The sequence below is a fragment of the Mauremys mutica genome, chromosome 2 (assembly GCF_020497125.1).
Source record: "Mauremys mutica isolate MM-2020 ecotype Southern chromosome 2, ASM2049712v1, whole genome shotgun sequence".
In the NCBI taxonomy this organism is placed as follows: Eukaryota; Metazoa; Chordata; order Testudines; family Geoemydidae; genus Mauremys; species Mauremys mutica.
Genome location: NC_059073.1, coordinates 288,550,191 through 288,570,078, shown reverse-complemented (window position 1 = coordinate 288,570,078; position 19,888 = coordinate 288,550,191). Strand labels below are relative to the sequence as shown.

General features: G+C 51.3%; 2 protein-coding genes across 5 annotated transcripts in view; one reads left to right on the top strand and one right to left on the bottom strand.

Annotated features, from left to right (window-relative positions):
* Positions 1-7,583: 7,583 nt before the first annotated feature.
* MRPL55 (mitochondrial ribosomal protein L55) lies at positions 7,584-18,007 on the bottom strand. 3 transcript variants are annotated; one of them, XM_045004852.1, is made up of 4 exons: positions 17,883-18,007; positions 14,204-14,398; positions 9,676-9,877; positions 7,584-7,861 (listed from the first exon to the last, which is right to left on the bottom strand). In XM_045004852.1, the coding sequence occupies exons 2-4, from the start codon at positions 14,227-14,229 to the stop codon at positions 7,712-7,714; spliced, it is 378 nt and encodes a 125-aa protein (XP_044860787.1). In that variant the 5' UTR covers positions 14,230-14,398; positions 17,883-18,007; the 3' UTR covers positions 7,584-7,711. The 3 variants fall into 3 exon arrangements, with proteins under 3 accessions (XP_044860787.1, XP_044860788.1, XP_044860786.1); XM_045004853.1 differs by lacking the exon at positions 17,883-18,007 and adding an exon at positions 15,909-16,353; XM_045004851.1 differs by lacking the exon at positions 17,883-18,007 and adding an exon at positions 15,283-15,815.
* GUK1 (guanylate kinase 1) overlaps positions 18,006-19,888 on the top strand; it is a 38,042-nt gene continuing 36,159 nt past the window's right edge. For both annotated transcript variants that reach the window (XM_045004848.1, XR_006576843.1), the window contains exon 1: positions 18,006-18,126. In XM_045004848.1, the coding sequence (XP_044860783.1) occupies positions 18,090-18,126 (37 nt within the window). In that variant the 5' untranslated portion in view covers positions 18,006-18,089. The remainder of the gene's footprint in view (positions 18,127-19,888) is intronic.

The following is a 19,888-nucleotide window of genomic DNA, read 5'->3' as shown; positions in this document are numbered from 1 at the left end:
AGGCCGCGCGAGCCTGGGAAGGCTGTGCGCACGCGCGCAAGAGAGTTTGCTGAGTCTAAATGAACTCCCCATGCACTTGCCAGGTATTGACACAAAGCCGTAAGAGCCCGGTCTCTTTTGAGTCCTCTCTTAACAAGTCAGTGTGGTTATGGTAAAGCACTGAGAAAATGCAGAACACAGCGTATTCATTTATTATGGAAGCCCCTCATAAAATAAACCAGATTAATAGGAAAGGCCCTATAAAATATGAATATATAAGACCCTATACAAATAAACCAGATGCATATAAAAGGCCCTATGAAATATGTTAATATATAAGACCCTATAAAATAAATTGGATGCATACCGAGGGCCCTATGAAATATATATGAATATAAGACCCTATAAAATAAATTGGATGCATACCAAAGGCCCTATGAAATATATATGAATATAAGACCCTATAAAATAAGATAGATGTATATGCATGGCCTTATGTAATATAAGATATGAGACCCTATAAAATAAACAAGGTGCATATAAATGGCCCAATGAAATATATAATCTATGGACCCTATAAAATAAATCAGAAAGATACATACAAAAATTAATTCAGTTCTGAAAATTTTAGATGTAGGATTTTTTTTTAAAGATTTTTTTTTTTTTTTTTTAGAAAATGTGTCAGAGTATGATGAGAACAACTCTGGGTTCCAAAAGGGGGAGAACCCCTCGCCTGTTTTAAATCCCCCAAAGGCCAGGCCAGTCAAAATAATTGAGCTTATATTGGCAAAGTGAGGAAGCTTTCAGTTGCTCAGAAGGCCTTTCCCAAAATGTAGAAGTGTAATTTGTTTGAACTAACCAGTCCTCCTCAAGCACACTTAGTTGTGATGACTTGTTTCTATAAGACCGGGGAGTAAGACTGGAGGAGGTGCCAACTCCGTGGGTGTTCTGGGGCTGGAACACCCAAGAAAAAAAATAGTGGGGGCTCAGCACCCACCAGCAGCCCCCTATCAGCTCCCCCCTCTCCCCCCAGCATCTCATGCCTGCTGGCGGGCCCCACCAATCAGACCTTCCCTCTCCTTCTCAGCACCTCCCACCCACAGCAATCAGCTGTTCAGCAGTGTTCAGCAGGCACTAGGGGGAGGAGTGCAGGTGGGGTGTGCTCGGGGAGTGGGTGGAATGGGGCGAGGCTGGGGTGGAACGGGGTGGGAAACGGTGGGGTGGGGGATTGGAGTGAGGACAGAGCCTGGGGTGAAGTGGGGGTCGAGCATCCCCCGGCAACTCTCCTTGCCGTCAACACGGAATGCTGGTGCAGATACCGCTGCGCCTGGCCAAAGAGCCAGCTCACGTTCCTGCCAGTCTATGGACAGAACACACAATGTCCTTTAGTGGCAGAAGCGGGGAGTACTGCTGGGGCAGGTCAGGGAGTGCCTCTTATTAGAGATCACTTCTGGGGTGGTGTGATGGGGTGCCCACCCCCCACAGGACTGGAAGGGGTTAAAACAGGCAGGCAGGGTGATTAACTCCACAGGCTGCACCTGGAAGAGGAGCTAGGGAGCAGGGAACTAATTGGAAGCAGGCTCAGAGGGGGAGTCTGTATAAAGGCAGGTAGCTGGCAACAGAAGAAAGGTGCAGGGAAATAGGCGCCAGTCATTCCCTAAGTGGAGAGAGTTGGGAGGCTGGCAAACCCAGAGAAGGGAGAAAGCTAGGGAAGGTAGAAGGCTCAGGGGAATAGCCGCAAGGAATAGGAGTGTAGACCTTGGCTGCTGACCAGAGGGCCCCTGAGCTGGCATTTGGAGTAGATGGTAGGCCTGGGTTCCCCTACCAGCCAGGGGGAACTTGGCACAGTTAGTGCAGTAACTGGAAGCCTGCCGTTTCCTATGGAGGGACTTTCATACCCTGCAAAGGGGGAATATGTATTGTGACCTGGCTGGAGGGATGAGTCCTGAAGAGGAGCCTGCGGTTCCTGGAATAAGAGGGGTCTGCAGGGTGAGAGCATGGGAGAGATGCTGACAGTGGAGGGCACAATGCTTGTCCAGAACTAATCTCCAGGATGGCCAGGAGAAGGGGCCACCTATGGTGAGTGACAGGCAGTGTTGACTAGGTGTGGAAGGAATTTCACCCAGCATTGCTCAGCCTCATGTACCATGCCCGAAAGTGACAGGGTGGGAGACAAGTTAAAGGGGAGGGGAAAATAGGATACCCCCGCCCCCCCATGCAAACTCATTTAAAAAGCACTCATGAAAGTTACAAGGAAGCCAAAGGGTTAAATGGCAAAGCTACTAAGCTCATCTCTTGGCTGATCTTAAAATAGCCCATTAATCTCACAGTTTAAAGCCTATTTGCATCAAATGCCATCCCAAAGGAATTCAAGGTCTATTTCTTGTCAGAGACGATTAGATCTACAGCCTTAACCTTGTGCAGCGATGGCCCCCATGGATCCACCCCTGCACACACCGTGTGCATCATATTATTTATCCTTTATTCAGCACCACAATCTTTACAGATATTAAAGCTCAAACCCTGCCCCCGGGACATTACAGTGGTAGCACCCGGTCCTACAAACACACATCTTTCACTTTCCTCAGCCCCATTGAAATCAATGGGAAGACTACCCACATGACTCAAGTTAAATATCTGCGTAAGTTTTTCCTTGATCAGCACCTCAGTTAAACATGGGGAGTAGCAACTGACTAATGTCTACACTACAAAATTAGGTCGAATTTATAGAAGTCTTTTTTTAGAAATTGTTTTTATAGAGCATTTTGTGTGGGGGGACACACAATTGATTGTAAGTGCATTAAGTCGGCAGACTGCATCCACAGTACCAAGGCTAGCGTTGACTTCCAGAGCGTTGCACTGTGAGTAGCTATCCCACAGTTCCTGCAGTCTCCGCTGCCTATTGGGATTCTGGGTTGAGATCCCAATGCCTGATGGGGGCAAAAACAGTGTCACAGGTGGTTCTGGGTACATGTCATCAGGCCCCATTCTCCCTCCCTCCGTGAAAGCAACGGCAGACAATGGTTTTGCGCCTTTTTTCCTGGGCTACCTGAGCAGATGCCATACCACGGCAAGCATGGAGCCTGCTCAGCTCATTATCACCATACATCTCCAGGGTGCTGGCAGACGTGGGACTGCATTGCTACACAGCAGCAGCTCACTGCCTTTTGGCAGCAGACAGTGCATTTTGATTGGCAGCCATTGTTGTCATATTCCTTGGTGCTCTTTTAGCCAACCTCGGTGAGATCGGTCAGGGGTGCCTGGGTAGACATGGGAGTGACTCAGCCAGGTCATTCCCATCTTCGGCCGAGCACCCAGGAGATGACGATGGGTAGCAGTCCTACTGCACTGCCTTCTGGCGAGCAGCCAGGAGATGATGATGGCTAGCAATCATACTGCAACATCTTCTGACGAGCACCCGGGAGATGAGGATGGCTTGCAGTCGTACTGCACCGTCTGCTGCCAGCCTAAGATGTAAAAAATAGATGGATCAAAACAAGAAATTGACCCGAGTTGTTTTGTGAAATCAACAGCCTGCTAAACCCAGGGTTTTGAGTTCAATCCTTGAGGGGGCCACTCTGTGTGACAGTTGTTTGTGTTAAAGAAAAATTAAAAGGTACAGTGCCAAAAGTAAAATCCCTGCAAGCTGCATGGAAACGTTTTAAAGACACCTTAATAGAGGCTCAACTTAAATGTATACCACAAATTAAAAAACAGAGAACCAAAAAAGTGCCACCATGGCTAAATAGACTAAAAGAAGCAATGAGACACAAAAAGGCATCCTTTAAAAAGTGAAAGTTAAATCCTAGTGAGGAAAATAGAAAGGCGCATAAACTCTGGCAAACGAGGTGTAAAAATATAATTAGGGAGGCCAAAAAAGAATTTGAACAGTTAGCCAAAGACTCAAACAGTAATAGCAAAAAGGTTTTAAGTACATCAGAAGCGGGAAGCCTGCTAAACCACCAATGCAGCCACTGGACAAAGGAGCACTCAAGGACATTAAGGCCACTGCGGAGAAACTAAACAAATTATTTCCATTGGTCTTTACGGCAGGATCTAAGTTGCCTGTAAGCTGCGCGGCCGCACAGCAGCCTTCTTAGCACTGCGCAGGCGCTCAGGAAACCTGCCTGGGGACCTGCCCCTCTCCCAGCCCCAACCTAGCCCTGGCTCCCAAACTGCCACAGCTGGGGTGCCCTTCCCTTGGCCTGAACCCAGCTGGGGTGGCCTGGCCCGGCCCCACCCCTGACCTGGCCGCAGCTGCCCAGCTCAGCCAAGACCCAGCCGTGGTGCTCCGGCCAGGCCCAAACATGGGAGGGGCCAGGGGAGAGGCCCTAGGTCCCCGCCAGTGGCTGAGTACAGTACCTGTGCTCAGACAGGCTAGAGCCCTCCAATGCCAGGTGGTGCCTGGCAGGGCTTAGCCCTTCTGTGGGGCTGCTCCCATGTAGCCAAGTGCCATGGGATCAGTGGCACAGGATCAGGCTCTTTCCGACGGGGCGTAGGGGAGGGGAGGCTGGGGCAGTCAGTCTGTCCTGGGCACTGTGCTACAGACTAGGGCAATCAGCTCCTACCTCCCTGGCTCCCCGCCCTGCTGGGGAACGATGGGTCTCTGCTGGCCTTTCATTTGCCCTGGGACCCCTTGGCGAGCTGGTGGAGAGCAGAGGGGTTGGAGGAGGCTGTGAGCTTGGAGCTGGGCCTGCCTGGCTGCCAGGAGCAGCCATCCCATTTTACAGGTCGCCTGGCCCGAGAGCCCAGCTCCACCTGATTCGGGGCCTGCCAGCGACAGCTCCGAATTGCCAGGCAAGGAGGGTACCATGCACCTGGACTCTAGAGGAAGTGCAGCAGGTCACTGGGGTGGGGTGGGGTGGGGGGGACATGCTCAGTGAGCCGAGATGGTCAGCTCCTTGAGGAAAACCAGAGCACAGATCCCTGCAGGAAGGGGCCCTGGCCTGTCGCTGCTGGTCGCTGGCTCACATGCACAAACCGACACCACCTGAGGCACCTGCTGCAAAGCCCCTCTCCCAGCCTGAACCAAGCCACGGCCCAGACCTGCCAGGGAAGGGTGCCTATCCTGCGGCCCCAGCCCCGGAGCTGCCACGGCAGGGAGAGGTACCTCCCCCCCGCCCCAAGCCCAGGTTCTGCTGCAGGTTTTGTTCAATATCTTCATTAATGATCTGGAGGATGACATGGATTTCACTCTCAGCAAGTTTGCAGATGACAGTAAACTGGGAGGAGTGATAGATACGCTGGAGGGTAGGGACAGGATACAGAGGGACCCAGACAAATTAGAGGATTGGGCCAAAAAGAAACCTGATGAGGTTCAACAAGGACAATTGCAGAGTCCTGCACTTAGGACAGAAGAATCCCATGCACTGCTACAGACTAGGGACCAAATGGCTAGGCAGCAGTTCTGTAGAAAAGGACCTAGGGGTTACAATGGACGAGAAGCTGAAGATGAGTCAAAAGTGTGCCCTTGTTGCCAAGAAGGCTAACGGCCTTTTGGGCTGTATAAGTAGGGGCACTGCCAGCAGGTCGAGGGATGTAATCATTCCCCTCTATTCAACATTGGTGAGACCTCATCTGGAGTACTGGGTCCAGTTTTGTGCCCCACACTACAAGAAGGATGTGGAAAAATTGGAAAGAGTCCAGCAGAGGCAACAAAAATGATTAGGGGGCTGGAGCACATGTCTTATGAGGAGAAGCTGAGGGAACTGGGATTGTTTAGTCTGCAGAAGAGAAGAATGAGGGGGGATTTGATAGCTGCTTTCAACTACCTGAAAGGGGGTTCCAAAGAGGATGGATCTAGACTGTTCTCGGTGGTACCTGATGACAGAACAAGGAATAATGGTCTCACGTTGCAGTGGGGAAGGTTTAGGTTGGTTATTAGGAAAAACTGTTTCACTAGGAGGGTGGTGAAGCACTGGAATGGGTTCCCTAGGGAGGTGGTGGAATCTCCTTCCTTAGAGGTTTTTAAGGCCCAGCTTGACAAAGCCCTGGCTGGGATGATTTAGTTGGGGATTGGTCCTGCTTTGAGCAGAGGGTTGGATTAGAGACCTCCTCAGGTCCCTTCCAATCCTGATATTCTATGATCACCAGCCCCACCCCACAGCCTGCACCCCCAGTCAGAGCCCTCACACCAACCCTCTGCCCCAGCTCTGAGCCCCTTCCCACACTCTGAACCCCCTCGGCCCCACCCCCATGAATTTTATGTGCACCAATATGGAGGTGATGTGTCACATATCACCTCCATATCAGTGCACATAAAATTCATTCCACACATGCGTGGTAAAATTTACAGGGAACACTAGTGAGGATGTGAGGGAAATTCCCAAACCTGAGCCATTCTTTTTTGGTGACAAATCTGAGGAACTGTTCCAGATTGAGGTATCATTAGAGGAGGTTTTGAAACAAGTTGGTAAACTAATAAGAAGTCACCAGGACCAGATGGTATTCACCCAAGAGTTCTGAAGGAACTTAAATGTGAAATTGCAGAACTACTAACTGTAGTTCATAACCTATCATTTAAATCAGCTTCTGTATCAAATGACTGGAGGATAGCAAATGTGATGCCGATTTTTAAAAAGAGCTCCAGAGGTGATCCTGGCAAGCCTGACTTCAGTACCAGGCAAACTGGTTGAAATGATAGTAAAGAACAAAATTGTCAGACTCAGAGGAACATAATTTGTTGGGAAAAAGTCATAATGGTTGTTGTAAAGGGAAATCACGCCTCACCAATCTACTAGAATTCTCTGATGGGAGTCAAGCAGCATGTGGACAAGGGGGATCCAGTGGATATAGTGTACTTAGATTTTCAGAGAGCCTTTCACAAGGTCCCTCACCAAAAAGGCTCTTAAGTAAGATGTCATGGGATAAGAGGGAGGGTCCTCTCATGGACTGGTAACTGGTTAAAAGACAGGAAACAAAGGGTAGGAATAAATGGCCAGGTTTCAGAATGGAGAGAGGTAAATACTGGTGTCCCCTAGGGGTCTGTACTGGGAATATTCAACATTCATAAATGATTTGGAAAAAGGGGTAAATAGTAAGGTGGCAAAATTTGCAGATGATACAAAAATACTCAAGATAGTTAAGTCCCAGGCAGACTGCAAAGAGCTACAAAAGGATCCCTCAAAACTGGGTGACTAAGCAAGAAAACAGCAAATGAAATTCAATGTTGATAAATGCAAAGCCTCTATTTGCCAGGGGCTCAGAGTTGGTGATGGGGAATGGATCACTTGATGATGACCTGTTCTGTTCATTCCCTCTGGGGCATCTGGCATTGGTCACTATTGGAAGACAGGATACTGGGCTAGATGGACCTTCGGTCTGACCCAGTATGGCTGTTAATATGTTCATACAAACATAGGACTGGAAGAGACTTCGAGAGGTCACCTAGTCCAGTCCCCTGCACTCATGACAGGACTAAGTATTATCTAGACCATGAGATGATCATGGCTGAGGTATTCTGATGAGTCAGACTGGAGGATCTTGCACTGCCAGTGCCCATACTGTATGAGAGTAGTGGATAAACAGAGACTTCAGTCTCCAGGACTGTCAGTCCAGTAGCTTTCACCAACACTAAATAACAAACACACAAAATGAAACAGGTACACAGAAGAGAAAGAATCTGTACTCAGCTATGAACTTTCTCTTTATAACAGTAAGTTATAGTCTCCTTCTCCGCAGGCCCGGGTTGCCAAATCTTCCCTTTACACTTCCACAGATCCTCAGAACAAAGTCATTTCTTCTTCCAAAATTTTCTGTAATCATCCAAATTAAACTCATCATCCAACACTTTCTCCTGTTTGCTCTTAAGCCTTCTGGGATCGCGTTTCCGTAACCTCGCTCTTCTTTCAGCCTCGGAAAGAGTGTTGATGTCTACAGGCATCTGTGGAGGGGAACAAAAATTAATCATCAGTCAAAGGCATCTTATTCAAATACCTCCGTGTTCAAAAGGAGAGAGATGGGACACTGTTGTGCAGAGGAGTTTGCCACAAAATAAAAATCCCAATAAAGGTTAATCGAATAGGAATCATTTTATTAATCATGATTCTCTTACTGATTGCTGGGTTTTTCACTGGTTTGGGGGCAGATGCAGAAGTTATTCTGCATTCATTTATTATCCCGAGGATGTATGATGTAGTAGTGAAAGGTCATCAGAACACAAGCATCTAACCTTCCAGCAGGGGTTGACTGGGCAATGGCAAAAGGACTGTGGTATGTAGAGGTTGCAGTTATTAATACTGTGCAAAATAAGTTAAAAATAATGAGAGGGGATTGGGCCTCTTTTCAATTAGGAAGATTGCATTTTTAAGTGGATTTATTACTAGAGAAAAGCGTTGGGCAAACAGTTCTGTGGAATGTAGTCCTGTGCTTATCCACACTAGAGATACAGCACTGACTTCCTCTCACCCCACCAGCCATGGTGCACCAGCCCTGACTTGGACGGACCACATCTAGGCATGCAATGATAATTCAATTTGACTCATTCAGTACTAGGCCAATAAGAACCATTTGTGGTGGTGGGTTTTGTGCTGTGGGCACCTACCCACTGGAAGCTGACCCAAGACCCACTGAATTGGTACAGAAGATCCATCAGATGGCAATGGATTTCAGCTTTGGGACTGGTTTTGTGCTGGTGACCTAAAGGTGAAAGGCATTTTATCCTATTACTAATCCCTTAAACCATCCAGACTCTGACCCACCTGCTCTTCTATTCAAGTGACTTTCCAAAGGGTAAAGGGGTTTGGTTCCTGGAATCACCACATTCCCTTCCCAAAAGGCCTGTATGTCAGGCCTTTGGCCAGAGGAGGCTGAGAGCAGAAGGAAGGAGGGGAGCAGGGGTTGCCTGAGAAATGCCTGGAGCATGAAGTGGCTTCTTAACTGTAACCACCCACAGGACGCAGACAGGGCATTCATTACATTTCTAGGGTAGGGGAGATTTCAGCCCCATATTCTTATAAATGGGTGAGAGGAAATTAAAAAATTCTGACGATTAGTCCTCTCCAACTTCTGTAATCCATCTGAAGGGAAGGGAGCACCCTTGGTCATTCAGGCCACCACCTGGAGCAATGTTAACAGGTTCTAAAGGAGATATATCCTACCCTCAACAAGCAGGGATTAATGAATGTAACTTGGCTGTCTCAGGGTGGAGGCGGCTGGGGAAGCAAACTAGGAAGAAATTGGTATAGAGCTGAATACAACTTTCCAAAAATCCAATGTGATTGCCAATTAGTACTACTTCTACAGCTTTACAAAGGGTTTATGATGTAGGAACACTGGAACAGCTACCCCAACGGCATCTAATGATCCACCTAGCCTGATGTCCTGTTGAAGAGATTACCATTAAGAATACTGGAGGCTCCACCTCCTTGGAGAAAGTTAACTGAACCTTGTGTTTCAGGATATAGCGACAACTCTGCCCCCGGACAAATGGACAAGTGCATTTGGAGGTTTATCACCTCTCTCTAGAGCATCAAAGTGGTCCATCCAGTCTAATATCTGGACCACCGAAGGTTTGATCCAATATAGCAAATCCTATGTGTGCATCAGTGACCGACACAGGATGCTTCAGAGGAAGTAACTCCACCATTCTCATTATGCAATATTGTGCAATACTCTCACATCTATTTGTGCAATACTCAATACAACCTCCATCCCAGCAATTCTATTAAAAATTAGATTTTGCTCAATATTTCTTACTGTAAGGATCCGCCTTGGCTCCTTATAGCGAATATGAATAGCAGATCCATCAGGCCTGACCAAGAGCACTGGGTAGGTCCTGCCGTACGTCTGCCTCTGAATGCGGGCGATGGACGTCCTGTTGGAGTTATGTTGGCTGAGGGATGTATGCAGATGGCAAGCAATGGGGAGTAACCTGTGCATGGCATCCTGACGCAGCAAACTAAGAGGAATTCAAATAGGGCAGGGTTAGTTATTCTTCTCCTCCACTCCACAGAGAGGCAGTCTACTGAACGTGACTACCTTTTTCTCTAACATACATGACTACAGCCCTACCAAATTCACAGTCCATTTCAGTCAATTTCACAGCCATAGGGTTTTTAAATTGGGTTTCACTATTTTAGCTGTTTAGATCTGAAATTTCAAGGTGTTGTAACCATGGGGGTCCTGACCCAAAAGATGATTGTGTGGTGTGGGGGGGAGAGTCATTGTTGTAGGGGGGCCTGGGGATTGCCACCCTCACTTCTGTGATGCCTTCACAGCTAAGCAGCAGCCCTGGAGCTTCCTGCAGCGGGGAAAAAGGCTCCTGGAGTTGGAGGTGAATCTGATCTCCCCGTGCTGCTGGGAGCGCCCTGCCAGGGGCTCCTACCTGCTAGCCCCAGCCAATGGTGGATAAATGCATGGGCACTCCGGGAGCCATTGGGGGCGGAAGTTCCATGCCCAGGCACCCTGAGGGGTGGAAGCCCTGAGCTCAGTTCCAGGGCTCCTGCAGTGTACCACTCTCAGTTCTGCGCTGCTTCTGGAGATAGGTCTGATCTCCCCACCAGGAACGGTCATACAGGGGAAGAACAAGTCCTGTCCCTCCCCAGCTCAGCCTGGACTAGCAGCTAGGAGCACCCAGTAGCATGGGGAGATCAGATTTCACACGGAAGGGCTTATTTTGTGGTCCGTGATATGTTTTTCCCAGCTGTATGAGGCCCTACCAGTGTCACATGACACCATGTCCAAGAACATGGACTAGAGATGGAAGAGATTTATTGTCCTCCAGCCAGGCTACTTTTAAATGTCCCAAGCAAAGAAGCTTTCACCACAACCCTGGTAATATTAATGATGATGAGAATTTACATAATATTTATAAACCACTTTGAAAGTAAATGGTAAGTAATTATATTAGTAACAATAATACTTTTTGCTTATACTACAATTTTACACAGGATCTAAGGCATTTTTTCAAAGGAAGACAAATGTTTAATGGGGAAAACAACAATCAAGGAAATTGAACCACACAGTATTTAAGTGCCTTGGGAGGATTAGAACTCGGGAGTTCTATGCATAGATGAACAGACCAAGCCCCTGTTTTATATCCCACAGTCTGACAGATCTCATCTGCAAATCCTTGGTCCTGTAGTACAGCCTGGCATTTTAATGATCTGTTTTTCTTCCTTCAAATAACTCATTTGTTGATGACAGGCCTCCAGGACGAATTGCACTAGGCTAATTTCTATCATGTGACTAGAGTTCACAGGGCCTCGGATCACCAATCTTCACAGAAAAGCAAAGTGGAGATAGTATTAACAGCAAAAATAGGAGGGTACAGACAGGCAAGGAAAATGGTTAGAGCCATGGAAAATCTTCCTCATTAAGAGGAAGTGTAAAGATCGGGACTTTTTAGTTGAGAGAGAAGAGGAGCATGAGGGGACACAATAGAGGCACATAAGATTCGATTTCATTGGTCCTGGAACTCTTAATTCAAGTGAACAATACCACTGTGACATTCCCCAGAGTGCCACCTGGACTGCTGTGTCCCCTTAGCTCTCCAGCCTGGCATGCCTTTTACACTGTTTTGCTGATGAACAGCCTCTCCTCACTCCCAGCTGAATACATGAATGCTATGCCCGGCCATTCATGAATTACATACAGGATGACACCATGCATACCCCTCAGCCCCAACCTTGCTCCCCAGAAACGTGCATCTTATACTGTTCAGAACCCTCCCCCCGGACAGTATAACCTCATAGATAGATAGTCTTCATTCCAACAATGGGTAATGAATATGCACTAGGCTTGTTGACCTAAGATTCTCAAGCACTTCAACCAAAACACACAGTTTAGATAAATCAATAAAAAGTTTATCTAGAGAAAGACAGCTTTTAAGTGATGACAAGTACAGTCACGTATAACTCAGGATTGGTTACAAAAGAAATAGAAAGATAAAACTGCAAGCTAATTCCCAAATTTTACCAAGACTAATAGGTTTAAAAGCAAAAGGTTTGTCTCACCCTGAGCTGGAATACATTTCACAGGCTGCATCCCTTTCCAGCACGGGACCACTCCCCCCTTTGTTCAGTTCTTTGAGACTCATCGTTGTCATGAGCAGAGAAGTGGCTAGGGATATTTTTCCATCCCTTTCTATACCCCAATCCTTTATGCTGGAAAAATCCTTGCTGGGTCATGGGGTCAGGCAGTTCCATTGCCTGCATGAGCTCCAAACTGCCCTTAAGATGAATTGTAAATTTCTTGTTTACAACTCGCCCACTGCTGGAGAATGTCTGATTAAGCCAGTAATGGCTCTCTAGCACTTCGCAGTGTCTTTGTCTCTGAGAAATTGGTTTGTGGGTGTTACCAAAAACTACAAGTTTCAGTAACAATCATATAGTAAAATCTCATAATTTTACATGCAGTGTTGTTACACACATTCCTGGAGGAATTCTGTGCCAAAAAATTAAAAATTCTGCATATAATATTTTAAAATTGTGCAAATTTTATTTGTCAAAATAACACTACATAATCACACCACTTTCAATTATTTTGGTAATTTATTTCAGAACAATAATACAGACGCACAAAAAATTCCCCCAGAAATAGAGAGTTAAAGAAACCCCTATGACAACCTAGTTCCTCTCCCACTCCTCAAAGCCCAGCCAGAACCCACAACCCGTCCTGAGTCCAGCCACAGGGCCCCTCCAGCCAGTATACCTGAACCTCTCCCCCACCAGAGCCCAACCATGCCCCCGCATCCCGATACCCACATCCCCTCCACTCCAGAGCCTAGCTGTGGCCCCACCAGCCACGCCCATCCCCCTACCACCCAGGGATCCAGAAAGAGAAACAGCCTGTTGCTGGGTCTCAGGCAGGTTTGTATGGAGTTTCCTGCATGCCACTATTTCCTTCCCTCAGGGCCTACAGGGACCTACAGCTGCTAGGAACTCTCTACTCCAGGGGTGGGCAAACTTTTTGGGTCGAGGGCCACATCTGGGTGGGGAAATTGTATGTAGGGCCAGGTCAGAGGGTTGAGGTGCGGGAGGGAGTGTGTGGTGTGGGAGGGGGTGCGGTGTTCAGGAAGGGGCTTAGGGCAAGGGATTGGGGCAGAGGAAGGGTGCAGGGTGTATGAGGGGGCTCAGAGAAGGGAGTTGGGGTGCAGGAGGGGTGCGGACTGCAAGAGGGGGCTCAGTGCAGGGGGTTGGGGTGCAGGAAGGGTGCAGGGTGCAGCAGTGGGCTCAGGGCAGTGGGTTGGGGTGCAGGAGGGGTGCAGGGTGCAGCAGTGGGCTCAGGGCAGTGGGTTGGGGTGCAGGAGGGGTGCAAGCAGGGGGCTTAGGGCAGGGAGTTGGGGAGTGAGGTATAGGAGGGATTTGGGCTCCGGGATGGCAGCGGCATGCACCGGGGCCAGGGCAGGCTCCCTGCACATCTGCCCTGCACCGCTCCTGGAAGCGCTGTGGCCCCTGGGGGAGGGGAGGCAGAGGGCTCTGCGTGCATTGCCCTTGCCTCCCCTCCAGGTACCTCCCCCAAAGCTCCCATTGGTTGCGGTTCCCCATTCCCGGCCAATGGGAGCTGTAGGGGGCGGTGCCTGGAGGCAAAGGCAACGCATGGAGCCCTCTGCCCCTCCCCCCCACGCCCGGGGCCACAGGGCCATGGTGCCGGTGGCGCCATGGACCGGACCCAAAGCTCCAAGGGGCCGGATCCAGCCTGTGTGCTGTACTTTGCCCACCCCTGTTCTACTCTCTCCCCCGGCCCAGTGTCTTCTGTGTGCAAGCTGGGCTCTGCCAGATCCAGCGGCCTCTAGTGGTGGCCAGTAGCACTGCAATTCATTTCTGTGGGGGAAAGGAAATTATCCGCAAAAACATTAATTTCTGCAAAATTCTGCATTGCGCAATCTCACAGAATTCCCCCAGGAGTAACATTTCAACATGATAATAATATTCAGCGGATTATAAGTTTTCAAATGATACCTCACAAGGCATACTTTGTACAAAATATAACAAAGGGGGAACATGGGGTACACGGTGTCACAGCGACTGACTTCACTGGGGCTATCTGGGCTTTAAGGGTGCAGGATCAGATCCTGTCTTAACAAGAATAACTACAAACTTTATTCTTAGTCATAAAGATTCCGATCTTTTGCGGTGCTGAGTACCTACTGCAAGGAGGTGAGTGCTGTCAACTCCCTCTGAAGAGAATGCTAGATTGCCCATTTATTCCATCAAAATTAACACACCATGACCAACATCAGCCAGCCCTTTAGCCAATCACAGTATTTGAACGTGAAGCTTACCCCAGAGTCCTGCTTACTGCTGCCATCCCACTCTTAGGTAGAACCACAGAAGTCCAAGGAACTAGTTCAACGAGGGCTTTGCCTGGAATGGATTTAATCGCTGCATGAAACTATTCCATAAAGTTCTTCAAGGTAAGGGATCCAATTGTTACACCACAGCTCTGCACCATACACGTTCTTCTCTTTGTAGGTAACCTAATGACCAAATGGACCAAAAAGAGATGGATCAAGCGAAGCAGCCTTTTCTTACAACTTTAATCAAAACTCTTCTGAAACTGCCCATTAAAAAAACAAAAAAAACTTGCAATTCAGAGGTACCCCATTAGCATTTTGGAAAGTGCTTTAAAATAAAAAAGTTAGTGTAAAGGAGGATTCTGAGAACTGATGATTTCACCCTCTTTCTCTGCAAAATCACAGCATATGGCTGCTCAAATCAGGCCAATCTGTGCTCTGCATTCTTTGATCTTTCCAGGTAACAATGGTGCAACTTGCATTAAAGCAGAAACAGAAGATAAGGCAGATATCCAATGTATGACATTTAATTTTCTGCAGCAACATTTCTCATAGCCATTAGCAAGTTCACTTAATTCTTCATCAGATTTTATTATTAAGCCTTAGGAAAATAAGCTTATTTCCAAACACATGCCATCTGCAAACTGGCTAATTTCTAGAAGCCACTGGAGTTGTTGCACCAAAGGAGAAGAGCTGTTTTCTAATGGCTGACAGATGGGTCACATCGGGACTCTGCAATGGAGCAACCCATCTGGCTCTGCCTCTCTGCTCCCAAAAACTCCCCTCTCCTCCTCTGACCCTGCTCTCCTGCTATGATGGTGGTTCACAACTCCTCCCATACACCAAGAACCAGTACAGAGCTCAGAGCTCTGTGTGGCAACGCAATAATGGCAGCTGAGAGGAGAGAATGAATGGCAGGAGGAAATTGCTTTGGCAGGGAGGGATCATTGGCGGTGGAGGGGAATCATGTGCTTGGTGAGGGGAAAAGGAGAGGTACCCAAAACATGTACTCTTCTCTTCAGTATCCCAAAGGTTAACAACTGCTCTATAATTCAGTCTAACTGCACCTGGAGGGTTAGCGATGATCCTGTTGTACAACATCAGGTCTGTCTTGTGGGATTACGGGTGTAATCCCAGGAAGGGAGCAGTAGACCCAGCACACATTTCAGACAGCTGGCTACACCCCTGAATGCATAAGGTAGGCTGCAGTGTGGCCCCAAACACCTCATACATTGATATCAACCCTCGCATAGGAAGAAGTTATTTTTCCCCCTTTACTACAGTGGGCCAAATTTGTCCCTGGTTGAACTCTTTAATGGGGTGACACCAGGAATGAATTTGGCCCAGTATTTTCCACACATAAAATCCTTTAGCCATTCTGGTTACAGTATCCAGGGTGCTGTGTGAATTTTAGACACAAATTAACCAAAACCTGGCCATACTGCAAGCTGGGATCTCTGGGTAGGAGCCTCCTTCCTATAACCTTTCATGACTAGTCTGTGTAGCAGGGTCATGACTAAGCTCACACGCAACAACTTAAGACTGCAATAGCTTTTCACTTGTCTGACTCTAAAAGCTCCCTAATGCTCCCATGTAATGGAGTTATAGCGGGCCCCTGCCTTCCCTGACCCCGCTCTGCACATAGCACACACACTAAACACATTACTATATGTTATCTGTGTTGTGGCAACACCTGAAGGTTTCAAACAGGATCAAGCCCCATCACAATAGGGTGCTGTACAAACACCTAGCCGATTAAGATTTGATCCACCCTGTGCGAGAGACTCCTATCTTGCACTTGCAAGGACAGATTAATTGACTGAGGTGTTATAGCTAGAACTCCTATGATCCTAAAGCATCCCAACAGTGGGAAACTAGGAAAATAAAACCTAGAAGGGCTGAGAAAAAGAGAAGTAGGGAGAAGCAGGGACAGAGTGTTGGGCAGGGTGACAGGCTGGTGTAGCAGGGCAATAGGCAGTGAATAGAGCAGGGTGACAGGCAGTTATAGGGGCAGCCAGAGCAGGGTGACAGGGATGTGAGGAAGGGCCATGAGGATAACAGGTGCCGCAGGGGCATGTCAGGAGAGGGGATGTGGGAGGCAGGGGGAATAGGGGGTGATGTAGTGGGAGGGGGGGGAACAGGCCGTGGGGCACAGAGGGGGCTGAGGTACTGGGAGCAAGGGGGGCACCAGGCCGTGGGGCACAGGGGGGGCTGAGGTCCTGGGCGCAAGGGGGGGGGGGACAGGCCGTGGGGAACAGAGGGGGCTGAGGTCCTGGGCGCAAGGGGGGGTGAGGTCCTGGGCGCAAGGGGGGGGACAGGCCGTGGGGCACACGGGGGGCTGAGGTCTTGGGCGCAAGGGGGGGACAGGCCGTGGGGCACAGGGGGGGCTGAGGTCCTGGGCGCAAGGGGGGGGACAGGCCGTGGGGCACAGGGGGGGCTGAGGTCCTGGGTGCAAGGGGGGGGACAGGCTGTGGGGCACGGGGGGGGGGCTGAGGTCCTGGGTGCAAGGGGGGGGACAGGCCGTGGGGCACAGGGGGGGCTGAGGTCCTGGGCACAAGTGGGGGGACAGGCCATGGGGCAGAGGGGGCTGAGGTACTGGGTGCAATGCGTGGGGCACGGGGGGGGCTGAGGTCCTGGGCGCAAGGGGGGGGACAGGCCGTGGGGCACGGGGGGGGCTGAGGTCCTGGGCGCAAGGGGGGGGACAGGCCGTGGGGCACAGGGGGGCTGAGGTCCTGGGCACAAGGGGGGGACAGGCCGGGGGGCACAGGGGGGGCGGAGGGCTGGGGCGCAAGGGGGGGACACGCCGTGGGGAACACGGGGGGCTGAGGTCCTGGGCGCAAGGGGGGGGACAGGCCGTGGGCACAGGGGGGGGCTGAGGTCCTGGGTGCAAGGGGGGGGACAGGCAGTGGGGCACGGGGGGGGGGGGCTGAGGTCCTGGGTGCAAGGGGGGGGGGACAGGCCGTGGGGCACAGGGGGGGCTGAGGTCCTGGGCACAAGGGGGGGGACAGGCCATGGGGCAGAGGGGGCTGAGGTACTGGGTGCAATGCGTGGGGCACGGGGGGGGCTGAGGTCCTGGGCGCAAGGGGGGGGACAGGCCGTGGGGCACGGGGGGGGCTGAGGTCCTGGGCGCAAGGGGGGGGACAGGCCGTGGGGCACAGGGGGGCTGAGGTCCTGGGCACAAGGGGGGGACAGGCCGTGGGGCACAGGGGGGGCTGAGGTCCTGGGCGCAAGGGGGGACGACCCCAGCTGAGGTAGCAGGTGCAGGGCCGCAGTGGGGCTGAGGTATCCGGGCGGGGGGGGCCCACAGGCCTCACTCAATGGTGACGCTGGCCGCGCACCCCAGGGGGAGGCCTGTGGTGGGGGGGGGGCGGGGTTCTGCGTCACACCCACGAGACCCCAACGCAGCAGCCCCGCGTCTGTCACGCCCCCACCCGAGGACCCACCCTCCGGCCTTCCCCCTCCGCGGTGGCTCAGCCCCTAGGCCAACGTCCCGCCATAACGCCCCGGCCGGCCGGGCACTGTGCCCCTCCCCCATGGCGGGCCCGTCCCGAGCCGCGCCCCTCACAGGCGCCCCCCCCCCGCTCCGCACAGTGGTCCGGCCCCACGGGCTGCCCCCCCCTCTCAGGAGACAATGGTTTAACCCTTCGGGGAGCTCACTCCCACTCACGTGACTAGAGCCCGGGCTCGCAGGAGGCCGCCGGTCCCAAGCAGCCGCCGCGCGCCGCCTTGGCTCCCACCCTTCACCGACCTCCCCGCCCCCGCACGTCATCACGCGGCGCCGGCGCCGCTAAGCAACGCTACGTCTCCAGCGGCTTGGCTCACGTGGGAGACGCGGGGGGTTCCCCAGCGCGGGGTGCCGGCCCCGGCTTCTCCCATGAGTTGGCGGCGCCTCTGCAGCGCGGCGGTGGCGGGTGAGTCGGCCCCGGTCCCGCCTTCCCAGCGCCCCGAATACAGGCCCAGCGCCCCCGCCTTCCTCCGGCAACAGCCCCCCTCCCCCCGTAGCGCTCCCCCCGCCCCCATACAGCCCCCCCGTAGCGCTCCCCCCGCCCCCTCCCTCCAGCCCCCCGTACCTCCCCTCCCCCCCCATACTGCCCCCTGTAGCGCTCCCCCCTCCCTCCAGCCCCCTGTACCTCCCCTCCCTCCATACATCCCCCCATAGCGCTCCCCCCTCCAGCCCCCTGTACCTCCCCTTCCCCATACAGCCCCCCCGTAGCGCTCCCCCCGCCCCCTCCCTCCAGCCCCCCGTACCTCCCCTCCCCCATACAGCCCACCGTAGCGCTCCCCCCTCCCTCCAGCCCCCCGTACCTCCCCCCGTAGCGCTCCCCCCGCCCCCTCCCTCCAGCCCGCTGTACCTCCCCGCCCCCATACTGCCCCCGTAGCGCTTCCCCCGCCCCCATACTGCCCCCTGTAGCGCTCCCCCTCCCTCCAGCCCCCTGTACCTCCCCTCCCCCCATACAGCCCCCCCCGTAGCGCTCTCCCCCCCCTCCTGCCCCCTGTACCTCCCCTCCCCCTCCAGCCCCCTGTACCTCCCCTCCCTCCATACATCTCCCCATAGCGCTCCCCCCTCCAGCCCCCTGTACCTCCCCTCCCCATACAGCCCCCCCGTAGCGCTCCCTGTGTTCCTCCCCCCTCCCCCATACAGCCCCACCCGTAGCGCCCCCTCTCCCCCGTCCTCCAGCCCCCTGTACCTCCCCTCCCCCCATACAGCTCCAGCCCCCTGTACCCCCTGCCTCCAATACAGCCCCACCTGTAGTGCTCCCTGTGTACCTCCCCTCCCCCATACAGCTCCAGCCCCCTGCACAGCCCTGCCCCGCCCCCAGTACAGCCCCGCCCCCAGCGCTCCCCCCAATTCTGCTCCATCCCCCTTCCCTGTACCTCCCCTCCCCCAATACAGCCCCACCCCTAGTGCTCTCTCTGTACTTCCCTTCCTGTCAAACTAACTTGATATAATTTTTAAGTGATTACAAGTTTGGTTGATTAAGTATATTACACAAATACTATTACCTTTGACTTCTGTAAGACATTTGACTGGGTACCATACTGCATTTTAATTAAAGTAGAAGAATACAAAATCAGCTTGCCGTGCATTAAACAGATTAAAAAACTGGCTGACTGGTAGATCTCAAAATGTAATTGTAATTGGGGAATCATCATTAGTGCCAAATAATATTACTGTGATGTGGAGATTTAAAGTTGCAATTGGATATTTAATCAAGCTTTTATCTTGTCTTTTGCATTGAGAGGAAGGAATTTTCCTTCCTATTGATTTAATTAAGCCCAACATAGAAAGCACTGAAGCAGACAACATCTAATTGCTGCAGACCTCAGCTGGGAGTACTATTAGGAATGCATGCCACCCTCCATTTGTAGCTATTTGTGTCTATGTATCCTTTGTGAACCAGACCACATGGTAACATGGGGCAAATAGCCTCTTTTTATTTTCTAATGTGAATTTCCTGTGGCTGGATACGAGGTGATCCAATTAAAGAGTATGCTGCGATCTGATGACGATAAGGGTTCAGATAATTTCCTCTTCTGTTTAGCTTTGCAAAGCCTTTCTACTAAATTATTTCCATATAGACAGACAGCGGGAGTCTTTGTTTCCGTCCTGGCTTGTTGCCAGCAGGCTATCCTGAGGCCTATTGATGTTAAAACCACTTGGATGAGAGGTAC